We start from the raw sequence: 16,559 nt of genomic DNA, 5'->3' as shown, positions 1-16,559 counted from the left end.
ACAAACTAGGACACGGGATTGATAGGGAATGGTCTAGAGGTGGTTGTGAAGCTATTGGAAGTGACGGACGGCCGTGGGTGGCGGCGGAATGGCCGGAAATGGCCGAAAATGGCAAATCGGAAAACAAGCTCGTGGGAGCTGCTCCGGTGGTCGATGGAGGCCGGAAATGGGTGGGTTAGGACGGCAAGGGACCGGTGATGAAGTGGTGAAGAAATGGTGGCCGGAGGTGGAGCGACGGCGGCGGATCGGAGTGAAAACCGTGGGTGCTTGTTGGGCTTTTTCCGGCCAAATGGCCGGCCGGTTGGGGGTGGGTTTTGGAGGGAAGGTAGACCGGAAGGAGAGGAAGAGAATGGGACCGGTGGGAGGCCGAACGGTGGCCGGACGGCGGCGGTAGGGGCTGGGGAAGGTTGACGCCGGCGTGAGGGAGAGAGAGAGAAGAGAGAGAGTGCACGGGGGGGGTCCGAGTCGGGGGAGAGAGGAGAGAGAAAAGAAAGAGAAAAAAAAGAAAAAGAAGAAAAAAGAAAAGAAGGGAAAAAGAAAAAGGAAAAAGAGAAAAAGAAAAAAAGATGTGAAAAGAAATGAGGTCCAGTCCTCACTCCGGGAAAAGAAACAAACCGCCAAAAAGATTAAAACCACAAAAACAACTAAAAAAAATAAAACACAACCTCAAATAAATTAAAATAAATTAAAAACCGACTTTAAAAACGCAGTTAAAATAAAATAAAATATCTGATATATTAATTAAAATAAAAACAATTATTTCAGCGAAAATACACTTAAAAGCGGGTCATCACAACTTCAGTCCAAATTAGTTTCCAAGTTATATTAGCAGATGTCATGTCACTTTCATTTATGTTCACGTTAGCATTCATGTCATTTACTGTCATGCATGGATTTGTATACTTATAGTTAAGTGGTTGGTAACTAGCTAAGAATTGTAATCAAATCTAATTTGGTAGTCCCAATTACCATTTCCCTTGGGAATGATATACAATGTGTCAAGACATTGATGACCAAAGTCCGGAGGACTAGATGTGGTTGACTAGCCTGCAAGGGAACAACGAAGAACTGATAACCACGGTTAGGGCTGTTCATTCGGGTTTCGGGTCGGGTATTAATACCCATAACCCGGATTTCAAACCCGGGTTGGGTTCCGGATCGGGTATACACGGGTTGTGACTCAGGCCGAAACCTGAATGGATCCGGATTTTAACAACCCAGAATTTCGAGTTCCAGGCTGTACCTTTTTTTTTTTTTTTTTCAAAAAGGCTGTATTATTAATTTTTTTCTAGAAAAATATATTGCTGAAAATCGTTTCTCTAAAAGCCTATATTCTATTACAATTTTTTTCTAGAAAAAATTTTGAAAAACATTTTTTATATAAAACTAATTATCTTTTTAAGTAAATGCATCTAAAAAATAGAAATTCAAATTTATAATGTAAAATGCATGCAACACATAATTCCACTCACTTCATATTATATTATTTAGTATATAATTACATTACAAAATACAAAATTACTAGTCATTGTCATAAATGAATCATCTTCAGTCTGATCAGAGGAGTTTCAACAATACTCTGCCAGATCTCCTTCACTGCTCCAATTGGATTTTCATAGTCAAAGTATCAACTCACCTAATGAACATCACATGAAACTAAATTTCAGATTTCTCAACTTAAAAAGAACTACTCTTGCTAATAATTAAGCAAGGTCATGACAAGGCTAAAAAAAAGGACTAAAATCTCAGCATTACTCTTGTATAAAATGAAAAACTAAACTCTTGTCGTTCCAAAAAATTCTGAGGTTCCATGTTTGTAAGAAAATTAAATCTTATTGAAAATAGAAAAGACTAAAAAGACTATATATATAGAAGTTCACATGACAGACCAACAGAAACTTTTGTCAAACCTGGTAGATCAATCAAGGCTAAATTGACAACTACCAATCAAGAAAAACAAAAGTGTCAAGTAAGACTTACTAAGATGGATAGGAACAGGAGAAATCTGCTTTGTCTTTCCAGTTTGTAACTAAAGTTGCCTGTTTGCACATTTTAGCTAAAAAGACCAGACCAACAACAAAAAAAATCAAATAATTGTATCTAGCTTCAACAAAAAAATCAAATAATACAAAACACTTGATAAAAAATATCATGCTCTAGACATCAAACTCAATTTTGCCATTGGTAAGATCTCTACCACTCATTTTCATCTTCATGTAAATTTAAATCACCTAAAACGATGGCCAATAAATTCCATAATATTACTGTGCATGCAAGAAATTAGGGATGATGTAATTAATTATTCTAGAATGCAGCTAGCAATAAACTAATTAATGACTTGTGGAGGGATAGAACCAAACAAGTAATAAAAAACACATTATATCAACTCATATGACAGATAACAAATATATAAAACCATAACTATATTCCAATTTGCCATCTCCTTAATGGGGTTCACAAAAATAAGTCTCATGAAAGCTCAAGAAAATGTCCAAACCCCTTACATTTTCTTCCCAAACAACTAAACAGTATGGTTTTTTCAAACAATTGTTCAGCTTCTAGTTAAAATTTTTCTTATAACTCCTCCTCAGATGTGTACAAACTCCTAATTATTTGTTTCTTTAAATTTTCTGGTTTCTATGTATGTTCTTTTTTAAGAAGCATGACCCTCCTTGCTTTCCTTCAAGAATTAGAACCCATCATTTCTTAATTTCCTTTTTTGTTAACAAGTGATTAAGGTAGTTTAAGTGTTTATGATAGTGGCCTTTTTGAGCCAAAGAGGAGCAGAGAGCAGAAGAGCCAAGATTTAGGGTTTCATGTTTGAGTACACAGCAATATTTCAATATGTAGTTAAAATAACTACTAATAAAACAACAAAAATATTTTGAGTTATTCAAAACAAAACAAAACAAAAGCAAAGAGATTTTTCATAGTTAATTAAAAAGGGAAGGGTTGATATATAGATATTAGAAGTGTGTAGTCTTTTGGGTTCATGCACATATATGATAAATTGTTTAAATATTGGTTATGTTACAGAGCAGCCAAATAAACTAGCAAGAAAAACCCAATTTGACAGGTTCCAAAACAAAACAAAACGTAGAACAAAACAAACAAACCCATCAAAATTTATTCCTACAGAAATAGATTTCATATTGTTAGCAAGGTGCAGATAAATCTGACAAAGCAAGAACAACCTCATTTGATAAGTTCCAAGTACAAAAACAAAAAAGACCTAGTTCATCAGATCTACACAAAACTAGCACACATCGAAGTTGAAGGTTACGTTACAGAGCAACCAAATAAACTAGCAAAAAAACCCCATTCGACACGTTCCAAAACAGAACAAAACAAACAAACCCATTAAAATTTTCACGCCATTATAGAGAAAACAAAGATACTCATAAAAACATTACAAATCTAACTCAAAATCCACAAAAAGAGAAAAAAATAAACAACGAGAATAAGACATACCCAAACTCAATGCAAGATATATTCTAATACCCAAATCGACATTGAGAGAGAGAGAGAGAGAGAGAGAGAGAGAGAGAGAGAGAGAGACTTAACGAAATGCTAGCGGTGAGAGCATTGAGAGAAACGGCTGCAGAAACTTAGGGCTTCACCGTCGGGGCGCTCATGCAAGAGAGACAGAGAAAGAGCAGAGAGTAGAGCGAGAGATAGAGTAGATGAGAGAAAGTGAGAGAGAGCATATTAGAGAAAATGAATCAGGGAGAGAGGGAGAAGAAGATGAGATAGAATTCGAAAGGGGGGGAGGTGGCAGCTAGGGCAACATTTGGTTTAGTAAAGGTTTTTATTAGAACCCGGGTAATGGATTTAAATTGATATTGGATGTTATAAAACTGCATCCAGGCCAGATGGATCTGGATTGAAAGATACAGGTACCGGCTTGGATCAAATCCGGGCCGAAACCCATAACCGGAATCCGGTTTAGACGAAATATATACGAACAGTCTTAACCACGATTATCCATTTCTTAGAAGCTATTTTGGACATTATATCAAAGTTGCATGAGCAGCTCAACAATCTATTAAAATAGTTTTATTTTCAGACTGTAATTATGGAGCTCTGTCTCTGATACTTATATTGTTACAGATTTTTTGGACAAGTATTGTAACTTTTGAATATATGTTATCATGTGATTATGAAGTATGCCTATATTATTTTGGAATATGTTATATTTGATATATAGTATTGCTTAAAGTTAAAAGATTATCTATTGTAAATATTGCATACTGTTAGATGCATGTTATGTATATTACATTTTTAACTATTATGAACAGGAGTATATAATTTTGTATTATACGTTCCAATGCTTCAAGCTCCGTCAAATCCTAAACAGGACTTGAAAGCGTCACAAATTTGGTTTATAAAATTGTTTGATATATCGAAAATGTGAATTTTATAACTTTATCGTATTTTTAAGTTTTTGTTTTAAGGTTGTTAATGAATTTATTTTTTAAATTTTCTACTATTGTTTTAAATTTTCACCAAGTTTCTAAATTTTTTATTGTTTATATCACATGATTTTGGTTGAGATGGAATGATATTTAAAATATTGATTGAGGGTTCAGTCGAAAATTAGCCATAAATATTATTTAACATTTTGTACCAGAAGGAAAATACTAGTTTCACAAATATTTTCTACCGAAAATCTCTATTGATTTTTTTTTTTAAATTTTTTGACTTAACTATTATATAAGTGTTTTTAAATGAATATATGATTTTTTATTTTTTAAAAATATTTAAATAGTTTTAAAAAATGGTAAAAGAAAAAATGAAAAAAAAAAACTTTGCACTGATCGGTAGAAATTTTCGGTGGAAAATCTCTGTGGATGTAGCACAGTCCTTTTAAGAAAGGATGATTCTAGAGTGAATGTTAAATGTGTCTATTAAATATACATATTGATATAAATGAGTTTTTTTCCTTTAATTATTTTCTAAACATTATTAAGTAAGAAAAAAATAAAAAAAAATATAAATTTACTAATAATTATTTTCTTAACAATTAAGAAAAATTATATAAAAAATAATTAAAAAAATTAAAAATTATATAATAGACACATTTAATAGACTATTAAATACTATATTTTTCAAAAGTTAACAATTAAGAAAAATTATATAAAAAATAATTAAAAAAATTAAAAAATATATAATAGACACATTTAATAGACTATTAAATACTATATTTTTCAAAAGTTAAAATCCACACCATAATTTTCTCAATTGTCTTATCACTTTTTAAGAATTAAAATATTTAAATAATAATAATAATAATAATAATAATAATAATTTGTACGTCATGAAAGATAATTCTTATAATAAATTAATTTTGTATTAAACTTTCAGCATTTTCCCGATAACTGAAGTTCCGAAACCATCTCTGTCCGAGAGAGCCGCCTTCAAGCCCTAGAGGCTAGAGAGACCCACGACATCTTCTCCACATGAACTCTCTCTCCGTCCAAACGTACTCTAAAGGAGCTAGTTCTTGTTGTTTATTAATTGGTTGATCGGTCAATCAGACAATCTGAGAAGAAGGAGATGGAGAATGGGTACGATGACGACAATTTGGCCGACAAATTCTCAGGCTTGGCTGTCTCAGCCGGCACCACCACCACCAACAACAACGACAGCTTGTTTCAGGTGATGAAAGCCGTGGAAGCCGCTGAGGCCACCATCAAACAACAGGTTGAAGAGAATACTCGTTTGAGGAACGAGCTTCACCAGAAAATTCTTCAACTCGAGAGATACGTATGTGGCCCCCGTCCAACCTAAATATTAGAATGCCTCTCTTGTTTTTAAGCTTATATTTCTCATTGTACGGAAATCATAATCTAGTGTCTACAAATCATATGAGCATGTCGTATGAATGCCATCTTTTTGGTCGCTTGACATCTAGGGAATGTGGAATCTTTGACAGAAAGCAGATGAGTCAATGGCTCAAAGGTCTCGTTCTGTTGATACATGGAATGATCGTGTTCCTGGATCCTATGAAACCCATCACTCAGTTCCCTCTATACTTAATCAGGAAAATAGGGTAAAGAGCATGGCAAACGCTTTTGGAACTGGTCCACCCGGCCCGCTAGCTCTCCGTCCAGATTTGAAGCCAAACAGCGATCCTGCTCTGCAAAATCAAGCAGAAAGCCGCTCTGAGAGCAACAAGATCAATGGGACATTGAAGGTGTTTCCTGGTGGTACGCCACTTTCAGATAACATTGGTCTCTCGCAAGTCTCATCACCATCTACAACATCCTTTTCTCCTGGCAGGTATTTCACGTCAAATATCGATGATTATTGTCTCTTTGTGCGACTGATTATTAGCAATAAATTATCCAGTTTTTGTTTTTATCATTTTGGAAAACATTGTGTGTTTGGTCTTAGGTATCAAATGGAAGGAGAGTATGATCCACGGTTCAATTTATCTGGACAGGGACTGATGCCAATTACTGAAGTAAATAATTCTAGTAGCCCTTGGAAGCAGGTATGATCACGTGTATGCCTTGTTTGTGTGTGAGATGTTTCAGAAAAAAACTCACTTCTTGAAAAAAATTTTCCTTCAATCTAATCAGTTTGTGAACCTCAAAACAATTTATCATCTCTCAAAAATGATTTTCATTTAATCATTTGCATTGGGTTCCTTGTAAAAAAACAGAAACCATAAAAAAATAAAAATAAAATCCCTCACAGAAATTTTCTCCCCAAATGTATTATCAATGGACCCTGCCATTTTTTCAGATGGCCTCTCGCGCCTTGTGGCCACCTCTTCCTCTATGGACTCAAATGCTATTCCACTAAGCTTGGGCCTCCAAGCAAACTACCCAGAAGACTAATGCTCATAATGCTTCACGCTATGGTTCCAAATCTGAGGTTGATCAGAGGAGACTAAGCCATAAACAAAAAGCATCTGAATTGAATTGTTTCTCTTACCCAAATTAGCTACTTGATGGAAAAGTTTTGTATGCATGCCGTCCTCTCTTAACTGTAGAGTGTTCAATTTCTATCCCCAATACAACTCCTCCATTAAAGTGATCCTTTCTATATCAAAGATCTGTAGACCACCTTTTACTCCCATTGTGAGATCACCTGCTTTGTGGAATGACTTTTTGGTCGAGTGGAATTGGCTTGGGTCATGCCCAAAAGGATATTTCAATTCTTTGTCTATTGGAGAGGGTTATTTGGCAGCCCGCAGATTGCTGCAGTGTGGAAATTGGTCACTATCTGTCTAGTGTGGTGAATTCAAAACCACACTAGACAGAGTTCAATGGATCGTGAAGAAAGAATGGAAGAGTTAAAACCTTCTTTTCAATGGTCTGTTCATTTGGGCATCTTCTCGAGATTTATATGGGCTGAGTTCTAATGATTTTCTTCTCTCTTTCTATTTCTAGTTGGCTCTTCCTTACTTCCTATGTACTTGTTCTACACTTTCTATATTTAATTAATAAAATTTTTAATTACTTATGAGGATCAATAAACTTTTCTTTCTTATAAAAAAAAAAAAAAAAAATCTTCATGGCCACTGGTCACCAGTTCGAGTCCCCTTAGGGCCACTGGAGGTTTATTTGGCCGTTTAACTTTAGGATCCCGTGGGATTAGTTGAGGTACGCGTAAGCTGGCCTGGATACCCACGAATATCCCAAAAAAAAACAAAAATCTTCAATTGCTTATGAAAAAATGACCTTACAACTTTTCCAAACTTCCATAAAAACATATCTAAACAACATTCTCAATCCACATATTTTCTATGTGCCTCAACACCCTGTCAAAACCCCGAAACACTACTTCTAAAAACTTTCTCAAAGATCTTAGAAATTTTCAGAAATATCTTCAATCCAATTAAGCCCTTAGTCTGAAAGATTTGAGGTTTCTAAAGGTAAATATTTAATGGATCAAATACTTTTACTTGTATAGGATCTTGTTTTCAAGATTCGTGACCATGAAGAAGAGATTATGCAATTACGGAAGCACCTTGCAGATTATTCTATGAAGGTAAAAATTTCAAGTGTGATCTTATCACATTGGCTAGATGAATATATCTTCTTTATTATTTTGCTATTTTCCCTCCTTGTATAAGATGGGCATTGCTATTGTTTTCACTTGGATTTTGGTTGAAGTGGCTGATGTGCTATTTATGATAGGAAGCGCAAATACACAGTGAAAAATATGTTTTGGAAAAGCGCATTGCTTATATGCGTCTGGTAGGCCTTATTTTGTTTACTTTCTTTATTGCAATCCTTTCTTCTTACTTCTGTTTGGGGCCTAATGTAGAGATTCTTTTGGTCCTCTTGTTATTAGGCATTTGATCAGCAGCAACAAGACCTAGTGGATGCTGCATCAAAAGCTCTCTCATACAGACAAGACATAATTGAGGAAAACATACGTCTAACATACGCATTGCAGGTATTTGTTTTGTTTTGCTTTTATTTTCTCTCTTCATACGTGGTGTATTTTGATCCTTTACACTTTTTATCAATATATATTGAAAACATAACTTTGGTTAGTTGTATTAAGTATGCCATTATTTTTAACTACTGCAGAGTGTAGATAACTTCTCTTAAATGATTATGCAATTTTGATGGCACAATCGGTGTTATGAAACATATATAAGTTGGAAGCCTACATCCTTCTTGGCTTTCGTAATTTGAACTTGTCAGTATTATGGTTCTTCCTGATTTAATGGTTCTCCTTTAATATCTGTCAGGACGCACAGCAAGAAAGATCAACATTTGTTTCATCTTTGCTGCCTCTTCTAGCAGAGTACTCACTGCAGCCCCCAGTTCCCGATGCCCAGTCCATTGTTAGCAATGTCAAGGTTAGGAACAAATAATTTTCCTATTTGAAGTCCATGCCCAAGTAGTTTTGCTTCTGTGGTTGTAATTGCCATCTTATTGCGTGGCTGTTTGTAATACACAAATCATTCCTTTTGATAGTCATATTTGTTTTAAATGTCCTTGAATTCATTTGAGATGTGAGCAGGCTCTTCTATTTGTAATGTAGAAAGGATTTGTATATATACTTGGATATAAATGTTAATTTTGTAGGATATAAAGTAGCTGGAAGGCATGAATATGAGGGTCTCATTTCAAATATATTGCCCCTTTAGAGGTTATTACCTCATCGATAGCTCAACATATGTGTTAAGAGCCCAAGAGTAGCATTCCAGAGGCATTGTATACGCATTACCAATGCATTGCAGGATTCATAATAATAGGAGTTTTTGCTCATGGAGGTGTATTCGTTTAGTTAGTAATTACAATCTAGAACAAAAGGTGGATGGTGTACTGGCTAGAATGCTAGATCATAAGGAAGCTATCATATCTCATTTATTTATTTTTGATCGGTTAAAATTTTATTGATCATAAGAATAGGCAGGAGCCCGATTAATACGGGATATATACAAGAGGGTCCTATTCAAATAATCATCGAAGTCAACCATAAATATATATTTCTAATGTTTGTAAGCTCCTCACAAATAATCTACTCCAGGTTGATGGAAATTCTCTCTTTTTCCTTGTGTGAGTTTATAAGTTGCATGTACTTCTCTAGTAGGCCCAAAGGGGAAAAAAATCTACTCATGACTTATACTTGCAATGACTTCTAGGCTAAGATATGTTTTACGTGACAAGGGGTAGAGTGCATGTGAATTAATATGTCAACATAGATTACACTTTGTCTTGCAAACTAAATAGCCCAAGATCATTCTATCATGGAAGAAGACAATGGCACGACATTGAGGCTATAGTTGGACTGTTTGAGGTAGGGTCTATTTGTTCTTAGGGCTTTTATACTGGCTAAGTGCTAGGGGATTGTCTGTTACCAGGGGGAGCCCATACCTCTAAATTGTCTGTTACCAAGTCAGCCTAGTGCATCTAATTGAGTTTTACATGAGGTGAAGGAAACCAAACAGTGTCTGGGGATTGTATGTGAGGGATTCGAGAAACAATTCATGGCTTTGCTCACTACCACTGAAGTTGGTCATGTTCAGCTCAAGAAATCAGGATCCAGAAAATAGAGGAAGCTAAAGTGACTAACATGCTCTATTAACTATGAGGGTAGCTCAAGTAGAGAAAAGACCCAAAGGGAGGTGGCTAGCACCTTCTCTATGAAGCCAAAGATTGTATCTTGGAATGGTCGAGGGCTTAATGAGGTTAATAAGCGCCTTTGGATAAAGAATTTGCTTCATTAATGGAAGGCAGATATAGTGTGCTTGTAGGAAACTAAGCTGGAAGTCATTACTAGAAGTATAGTTAAAAGCTTATGGAGCTGTTTATATGTGGATTGGGCTTATATTGCATCTATGAGGGCTTCAGGAGGAGTTTTAGTTATGTAGGATAAAGGGTCGTGGAGAAAATGGGGTACCTCGGGGAGTACCCAATGGCATGCTCCTTTAAGAGTGTAGAAGACAATTTTATGTGGGCCTTCACCAGTATCTATGGCCGATCATGGACAGAGATAGAAGACTTCTTTGGGATGAGTTAGCTGGAGTATATAGTTGGTGGGACCTACAATGGTGTATATTGGTGACTTTAATGTTATTCGCTTTCCAAGCGAACGGTTAGTTAAAGTAGGTTGCGGCCAACAATGATGGAATTCTCAGAGTGTATTTTCGATTTGGGGTTGGTCAATATTCCTCTCTTGGGCAGATCATACACATGGTCTTAACAAACAAATGTGATCTAGATTGGACAAATTCTTAGTCTCCTCGGAATGGGAAACTTACTATCCGAAACTGTAATATCCCATATGATAAGGATATGGGTAGGTGGTGTATGGGATCCCACATTGCTTGGAAAGGAAAAGTTCATGCTCTTTATAAGGTTCCAATGGGGCTCCAATTGTATCATTGACTAGTCCTTTTGGAGTATAGGCCATGTGGTTTGGGCCTTCCATTGGGGCGTTACAAATGGTATCAGAGCTTATCCCAACTAGAAATGTGGGACTTGAGCCGTGCCACCTACAATGGATAGGCCTGACGAGGACGTCGGGAATTTAAGGGGGGTAGATTGTAATACCCGATATGATAAGGATATGGGTAGGTGGTGTATGAGATTCCACATTGCTTGGGAAGGAAAAGTTCATGCTCTTTATAAGGTTCCAATGCTGCTCCAATTGTATCATTGACTATTCCTTTTGGAGTATAGGCCATGTGGTTTGAGCCTTCCATTGGGGCGTTACAGAAACTATGTCAAAAGAGGCTTCCTTGCCTTTGTTCCGATCATTTTCCTATGTCACTAGATTGTGGTGGCATTCAAGGAGGGAGGAAGTATTTTAAATTTGAAAACATGTGACTAAAAATTGAAGGCTTTGTGGATTGGGTCAGACAATGGTGGTCTTCTTACTAGTTCTAGGGCACTCCTAGCTTCATTTTGGCGGGCAAGCTTAAAGTTTTAAAATATGATTTAAAGCTTTTGAATGCTCAATCCTTTGGTGATATCGGTGACCGTAAGAAGTCCATGTTGGAGGAGCTATAGTACATGAGGATCGGGGTCTACTCTAGATGAATTCTCTCGGAAGATAGAGTTAATTTTAGAACTAGAGATGGTGACCTTATTAGAGGAGATCTCTTGGTGGCAAAAATCACGTGCTTTGTGGTTGAAAGAAAGAGACCGAAGCAAGTTTTTTTTTTTTTCAGAGTGACCAATTCCCATAGGAGAACTAACACTATTGAGATGTTGAACATAGATGGTGCGGTTTGTACGGAGGTTCCTGTGATCAAAGAGCATATAGAACCAATGGGGTGGAGGTGAAAGCTTGATGGATTAGTCTTTGAGTCCATTGAGCAACAACATGTGTCTTGGCTGGAGAGGCCCTTCAAGGAGACAGAGATTCATGGCATGGTGAGGAGGATGGTAAAAGACAAAGCACCCGGTCTAGACGATTTTTTTATGGGGATTTTTCAATCATGTTGGGATGTGGTGAAGGAGGACCTTATGAAGGTGTTTTAGGAATTTTTTTTCGATAGGAAAATTTGAGTAAAGCCTCAATGCCACTTTCATTGCGCTTATCCTCAAGAAGATTGGGGTTTCGGAGGTAAAGGACTATTAGCCCATTAGTTTTGTGAATGGGGTGTACAAGATTATCTCCAAGGTGCTTGTAAATTGCCTAGGGGAGGTTTTGGGGAGGATCATTATGTAGCCCTAAAACGTTCTTGTTAGGGAAAAACTAATTTTGGACTCGATTCTTATTGCCAATGAATGCCTAGATGGTAGATTAAAATCCTGCAATTTGGGTATCCTTTAGAAGTTGGATATGGAGAACGCTTACAATCATGTCAATTGGGAGTTCCTACTTTATCTACTTGGGAGGTGTGGATTTGGGGAAAGATGGTGGTGCGGATCTGGTGTTGTATATCTATAGCAAAGTTCTCAGTTTTGGTGAATGGCAGTCCAGTTGGGCTTTTTTAATAGCTCTCATGGTCTAAGACATGGGGCTTCTTTGTCCCCACTCCTTTTTGTCATAGTCATGGAGGCACTTAGTAGAATGATTTTTGCCTTGGTTAAATAGGTTTTGCGACTGGATTTTCGGTTGGTGATAGTAACATGGGTACCCTTAACATCTCCCATTTGTTGTTTGTAGATGATACTCTAATTTTTTGTGAGGCAGAACAAAACCAAATCTGGGCATTGAGGGAACTTTTACTCTATTTTGAAGCTGTATCTGGTTTGAAAGTAAACTTAGCCAATTCAGTCTTGACTCCAATTGGTAATGTTTGAATATCCGGAGGTTGGCTAGCTCTCTTGGATGTAAGGTTTTCTCTCTTCCCGTGAATTACTTTGGTCTTCCTTTGGGGGAAGCCTCAAGTGCTATATCTATATGGGATACTGTAATTGAAAAGATTGAACGAAGATTGGCAGGTTGGAAGAGATTATATTTGTCGAAGGGTGGAAGGATCACCTAATCAAAGCACTCGGTTTAATCTACCAACTTATTTCTTATCTTTATTTCCAATTCCAAGAAGTGTGGTGATCCATATTGAGGAATTTCATCGTGATTTCCTTTGGAGTGGACTTGGGGATGAATTCAAATTCCATCTGGTGAAGTGGGATAATGTATGCTCCTCAATCTCTTCTAGTGGGTTGGGTATTAGAAATTTAAGGGTTTTCAATCCGGCCCTTATTGGAAATGGTTGCGGCGATATAATATGGAATCAGAAGCTTCATGGAAGTTGGTGATTGATTTCAAGTATGGAAGCTTGGGGGGGAGGTGGAGCACTATGGAGGTACATGGGGCGTATGGAGTGGGTGTCTGGAAGCATATTAGACGAGGCTGGGGGTTTTTCACTCGTCACACTAGGCTTGTGCTAGGAGATGGTGCTAGAATCAAATTCTGGTCTTCTTGTATACAAGGGCCATGCCTGTTTTCTTCTAATAATAATATTTATCTTTTACTTATCAAAAAAAAAAAAAAAAAGAATCAAATTCTGGTATGGCCTATGGTGTGGTGATAGCGCCCTCAAGGATTCATACCCTTCAGTTTTCAGGCTTGCATGTGAGAAAGAAGCTTCAGCAGCTGATCTCATGGGGATTGATGGTGACTCAGTCCAATGGAATATGAGCCTTACCAGGGCGGACCAACATCCCAAGTTGACAGCTTTGAGGACTTCTTTAGACTCTTGTACTCCATTGATCTAAGCCCTTAAGGCTCTGACATGTGGTGGGTTCTTGCAGGAAAAGGTACATTCTCGGTTCGTTCTTTCTATTAATCTCTTACACAATTGCAGAAAAATCACTTTTCCTGTAGAAGGATTTGGAGAAATAAGGTGCCTCCCAAAGCGGCGTTCTTTGCTTGGATGGCATCTTTGGGAAAGATTTTGACAACGGATAACCTGCGGGAACATAGGGTAATTATAGTTGACTGGTGTTGGATGTGCAGAAAAAGTGGTGAGATTGTGGATCATCTTCTACTGCATTGTGAGGTCGCTAGAGCGTTATGGGAAGATGTATTCAGATGGTTAGAGCTAGCCTGCGTTATGCCTGCCACAGTGGTTGAATTTCTGGCTAGTTGGACAAATCTAGGTGGTATTCCACAAATCACAGCTGTTTGGATGATGTTTCCTATTTGTATTCTGTGGTGCTTATGGCAAGAGCATTATGACTGGACGTTCGAAGACAAGGAGCGCTCTTTAGTAGAGCTTAGACTATTTTTTATTAGAACCTTATTTCTTTGGGCCAAAGCTATTGATTTTCATGATTTCCTTATTTTCATTTCGTCTTCCTAGATAGGTGTTGACTCTTGTATACTAGCTACTTGGGCTATGCCTATTTCATTAATACAATCATTTACTTATAAAAAAAAAAAAGTGCTGGTTAGTTTCAGATTGGGTTGTTCATTTGACTGGAACTAGTTTGCCTGATGATCCACCCGAAATATATGACCAATTTGACTTTTCATTTTAAATTGGCTTTAGTTCGAGCCTATTATTATTTTTGTCGAGCTGAGCCGAGCCAAGCTAGGCTAATTAATACTTGGCCTGGCTTAGTTCTATCACAACCCTAATTAGAATCATAGATTAGTCTGTTTTACTGTTTATTAACTTTTAATGAGTCTTCCTTTGGGAATCTCTACCTCACAATTTTCAAGGGATTTGATTCATTTAAATTGAGAAACACCTGGCCCAGCTCATCACAATCCTAATTAGAGCCCTAATAACTATGTTCCAGTGATGCTTAGTTTTGAATGTCTTCCTTTGGGGATCTCCACCTCCCATATTTTTTAAGGGACTTTGATTCATTTAAATTAACTAGTGCTTGTATCCTCATCAATAAGAATTCTTTATTACTTATCAAAAAATATATTAACTAGTGCTTGCTTGATTTTTACAGCATTAAACTTCGATTGCACCCTAATTGAGTGTGTTGAGTAATTTTTGGTCATTATTGTACCATTTTGTTGTAGACAATTTATCAACCTAGGTCTACCCTATTTTTGCCCCTTTGACACCGCAAGATTCATTGCTATAGATATATTAGATGATAGACATTTTATTTTTTCATCAGTAAAGAAAAAGTTTATTAGTGAACATGATAGAGGCTGTTTAATCAATGGAAGTTGATCTTTTTTTTCTTCTCTCTTCTTCTTCTTCTTCTTCTTCCTTCTTGTAGAGTGCCTAAAGCTTTCATTGTAGTCAATACTCACATGCATGATGTTTAATCCATGTGATTTATGCTTTATTGTAGGTCTTGTTCAAACATTTGCAGGAGAAGCTCCTTCTTACTGAGGTATATTTACAAGATTTGAGATCCTTTTGGCTAATTTGCAACTTGAGCTTGTATGAACTTGTTGCATTTGGTTTTGTTCTTTGGCCGAGTGGTAAACATGTCCTTTTTCTAAGTAACACAATCTTATTAAAAGCGCAGGGGGTGCAACCTAAGTATGTGGAAAGTATGCAATAGAAAACACCCAAACAGTGGGAAGAAGAAAAAGAACTAAAGCCCCTACATTCTTGAAAATTAGAGAAATATGAGCTGTTGTGAGTAGCCACCTGGAAACGAATTTGAACATAATGGCTTTTGACTCTATTGTGGTCCTATAGAAATCTTCAAAAGTTCAAGCATACATTTCTTCCAAATTCACCACCTTAATTACACCTTAATCACAAAGGGAACACTCCAAACTTCTAAGTTGCAATGACGTCCAAATGGACTTTACTAACAAGTAACAAGCCAACTACTCAACTCGTTGGGGGCATGACCTACTCTATCCCATACATCCCTAGCCACTTTATAATGAAGCAAAACATGTTCAGTACTTTACCCATGCTGCTTACACATACAACATCATTTGTAACCATAACTTGCTTCGTTTTTCAAGTTATCCATCCAACATTAAAATCTTGGAAAATGATTTACACACAACATTTCTTACAACACTTTACACAACTATGTTTTAAATGAGGGGTATTTTTGTAGAATGCCTTGTAAAAGTAACATCATTTTACTAAAATACCCTCATCTTACAACATTGTTGTGAAATGCGTTCTGAAAATGTGTTGTGTGGCTATCATTACTCTAAAATCTTTCCTGAAGTTTCTCTTCATACAAAAATGCTACCCCTGAAAGAGCCTATTTTTTTCCTGACAAGTATAAAGAGCCTTATTTCTCCAATTACTCTTCCAAGGATATGGAGGAGCCAACGTGGAGGCTTAGTGCATGAGAAAAACCTCAAAAGTCCGTCTTGGAAGGGCTCCAACAGATTTGTCCTTGTTGCCTCTTCTCAACCTAAGAGAATGCAAAAGATTAAATAACAAAGAGAGCAACTCTGCATCCCAATCGTGCAGTGATCTAATAAAGGTGACTTTCCACTCTGAAACTGTAGCCTTGCAGCGAAAGATGATAAACTACTTTCGAAAAATTGTCTTCAAAGGCTGATACCTACACCACACATTGTATTGAAGTCTGATCTAGGACTCATCACTCACCCCAAATCTAACAAGTTGAGAGAAATTCCTTCCACGCTTTCTAATGTTTTTCCACACTCTAACCCCAAAATGCTCACCAACCTCATTTGAACACTTCCGTCCTCACATGCTTCCATATTTGACTTCCACC

General features: G+C 36.8%; 1 protein-coding gene across 8 annotated transcripts in view; it reads left to right on the top strand.

Moving 5' to 3' along the window:
- The first annotated feature begins 5,369 nt into the window (after window positions 1–5,369).
- LOC122296009 overlaps window positions 5,370–16,559 on the top strand; it is a 29,291-nt gene continuing 18,101 nt past the window's right edge. For 6 of the 8 annotated variants that reach the window (XR_006238359.1, XM_043105371.1, XM_043105372.1 and 3 more), the window contains exons 1-8: window positions 5,370–5,766; window positions 5,936–6,282; window positions 6,397–6,496; window positions 7,924–8,001; window positions 8,151–8,210; window positions 8,308–8,412; window positions 8,714–8,824; window positions 15,189–15,230. Coding sequence is in view for 7 of the 8 variants with exons in the window: in XM_043105371.1 (XP_042961305.1) it covers window positions 5,557–5,766; window positions 5,936–6,282; window positions 6,397–6,496; window positions 7,924–8,001; window positions 8,151–8,210; window positions 8,308–8,412; window positions 8,714–8,824; window positions 15,189–15,230 (1,053 nt within the window). In the remaining variant the exon portion in view is untranslated. Of the gene's footprint in view, window positions 5,767–5,914; window positions 6,283–6,396; window positions 6,497–7,923; window positions 8,002–8,150; window positions 8,211–8,307; window positions 8,413–8,713; window positions 8,825–15,188; window positions 15,231–16,559 lie in introns of all 8 variants that reach the window. The other 2 variants (XM_043105374.1, XM_043105376.1) reach the window with 2 other exon arrangements.

The sequence above is a fragment of the Carya illinoinensis genome, chromosome 15, assembly GCF_018687715.1.
Source record: "Carya illinoinensis cultivar Pawnee chromosome 15, C.illinoinensisPawnee_v1, whole genome shotgun sequence".
Lineage (NCBI taxonomy): Eukaryota > Viridiplantae > Streptophyta > Magnoliopsida > Fagales > Juglandaceae > Carya > Carya illinoinensis.
This window is presented reverse-complemented; position numbering and strand designations above follow the sequence as displayed.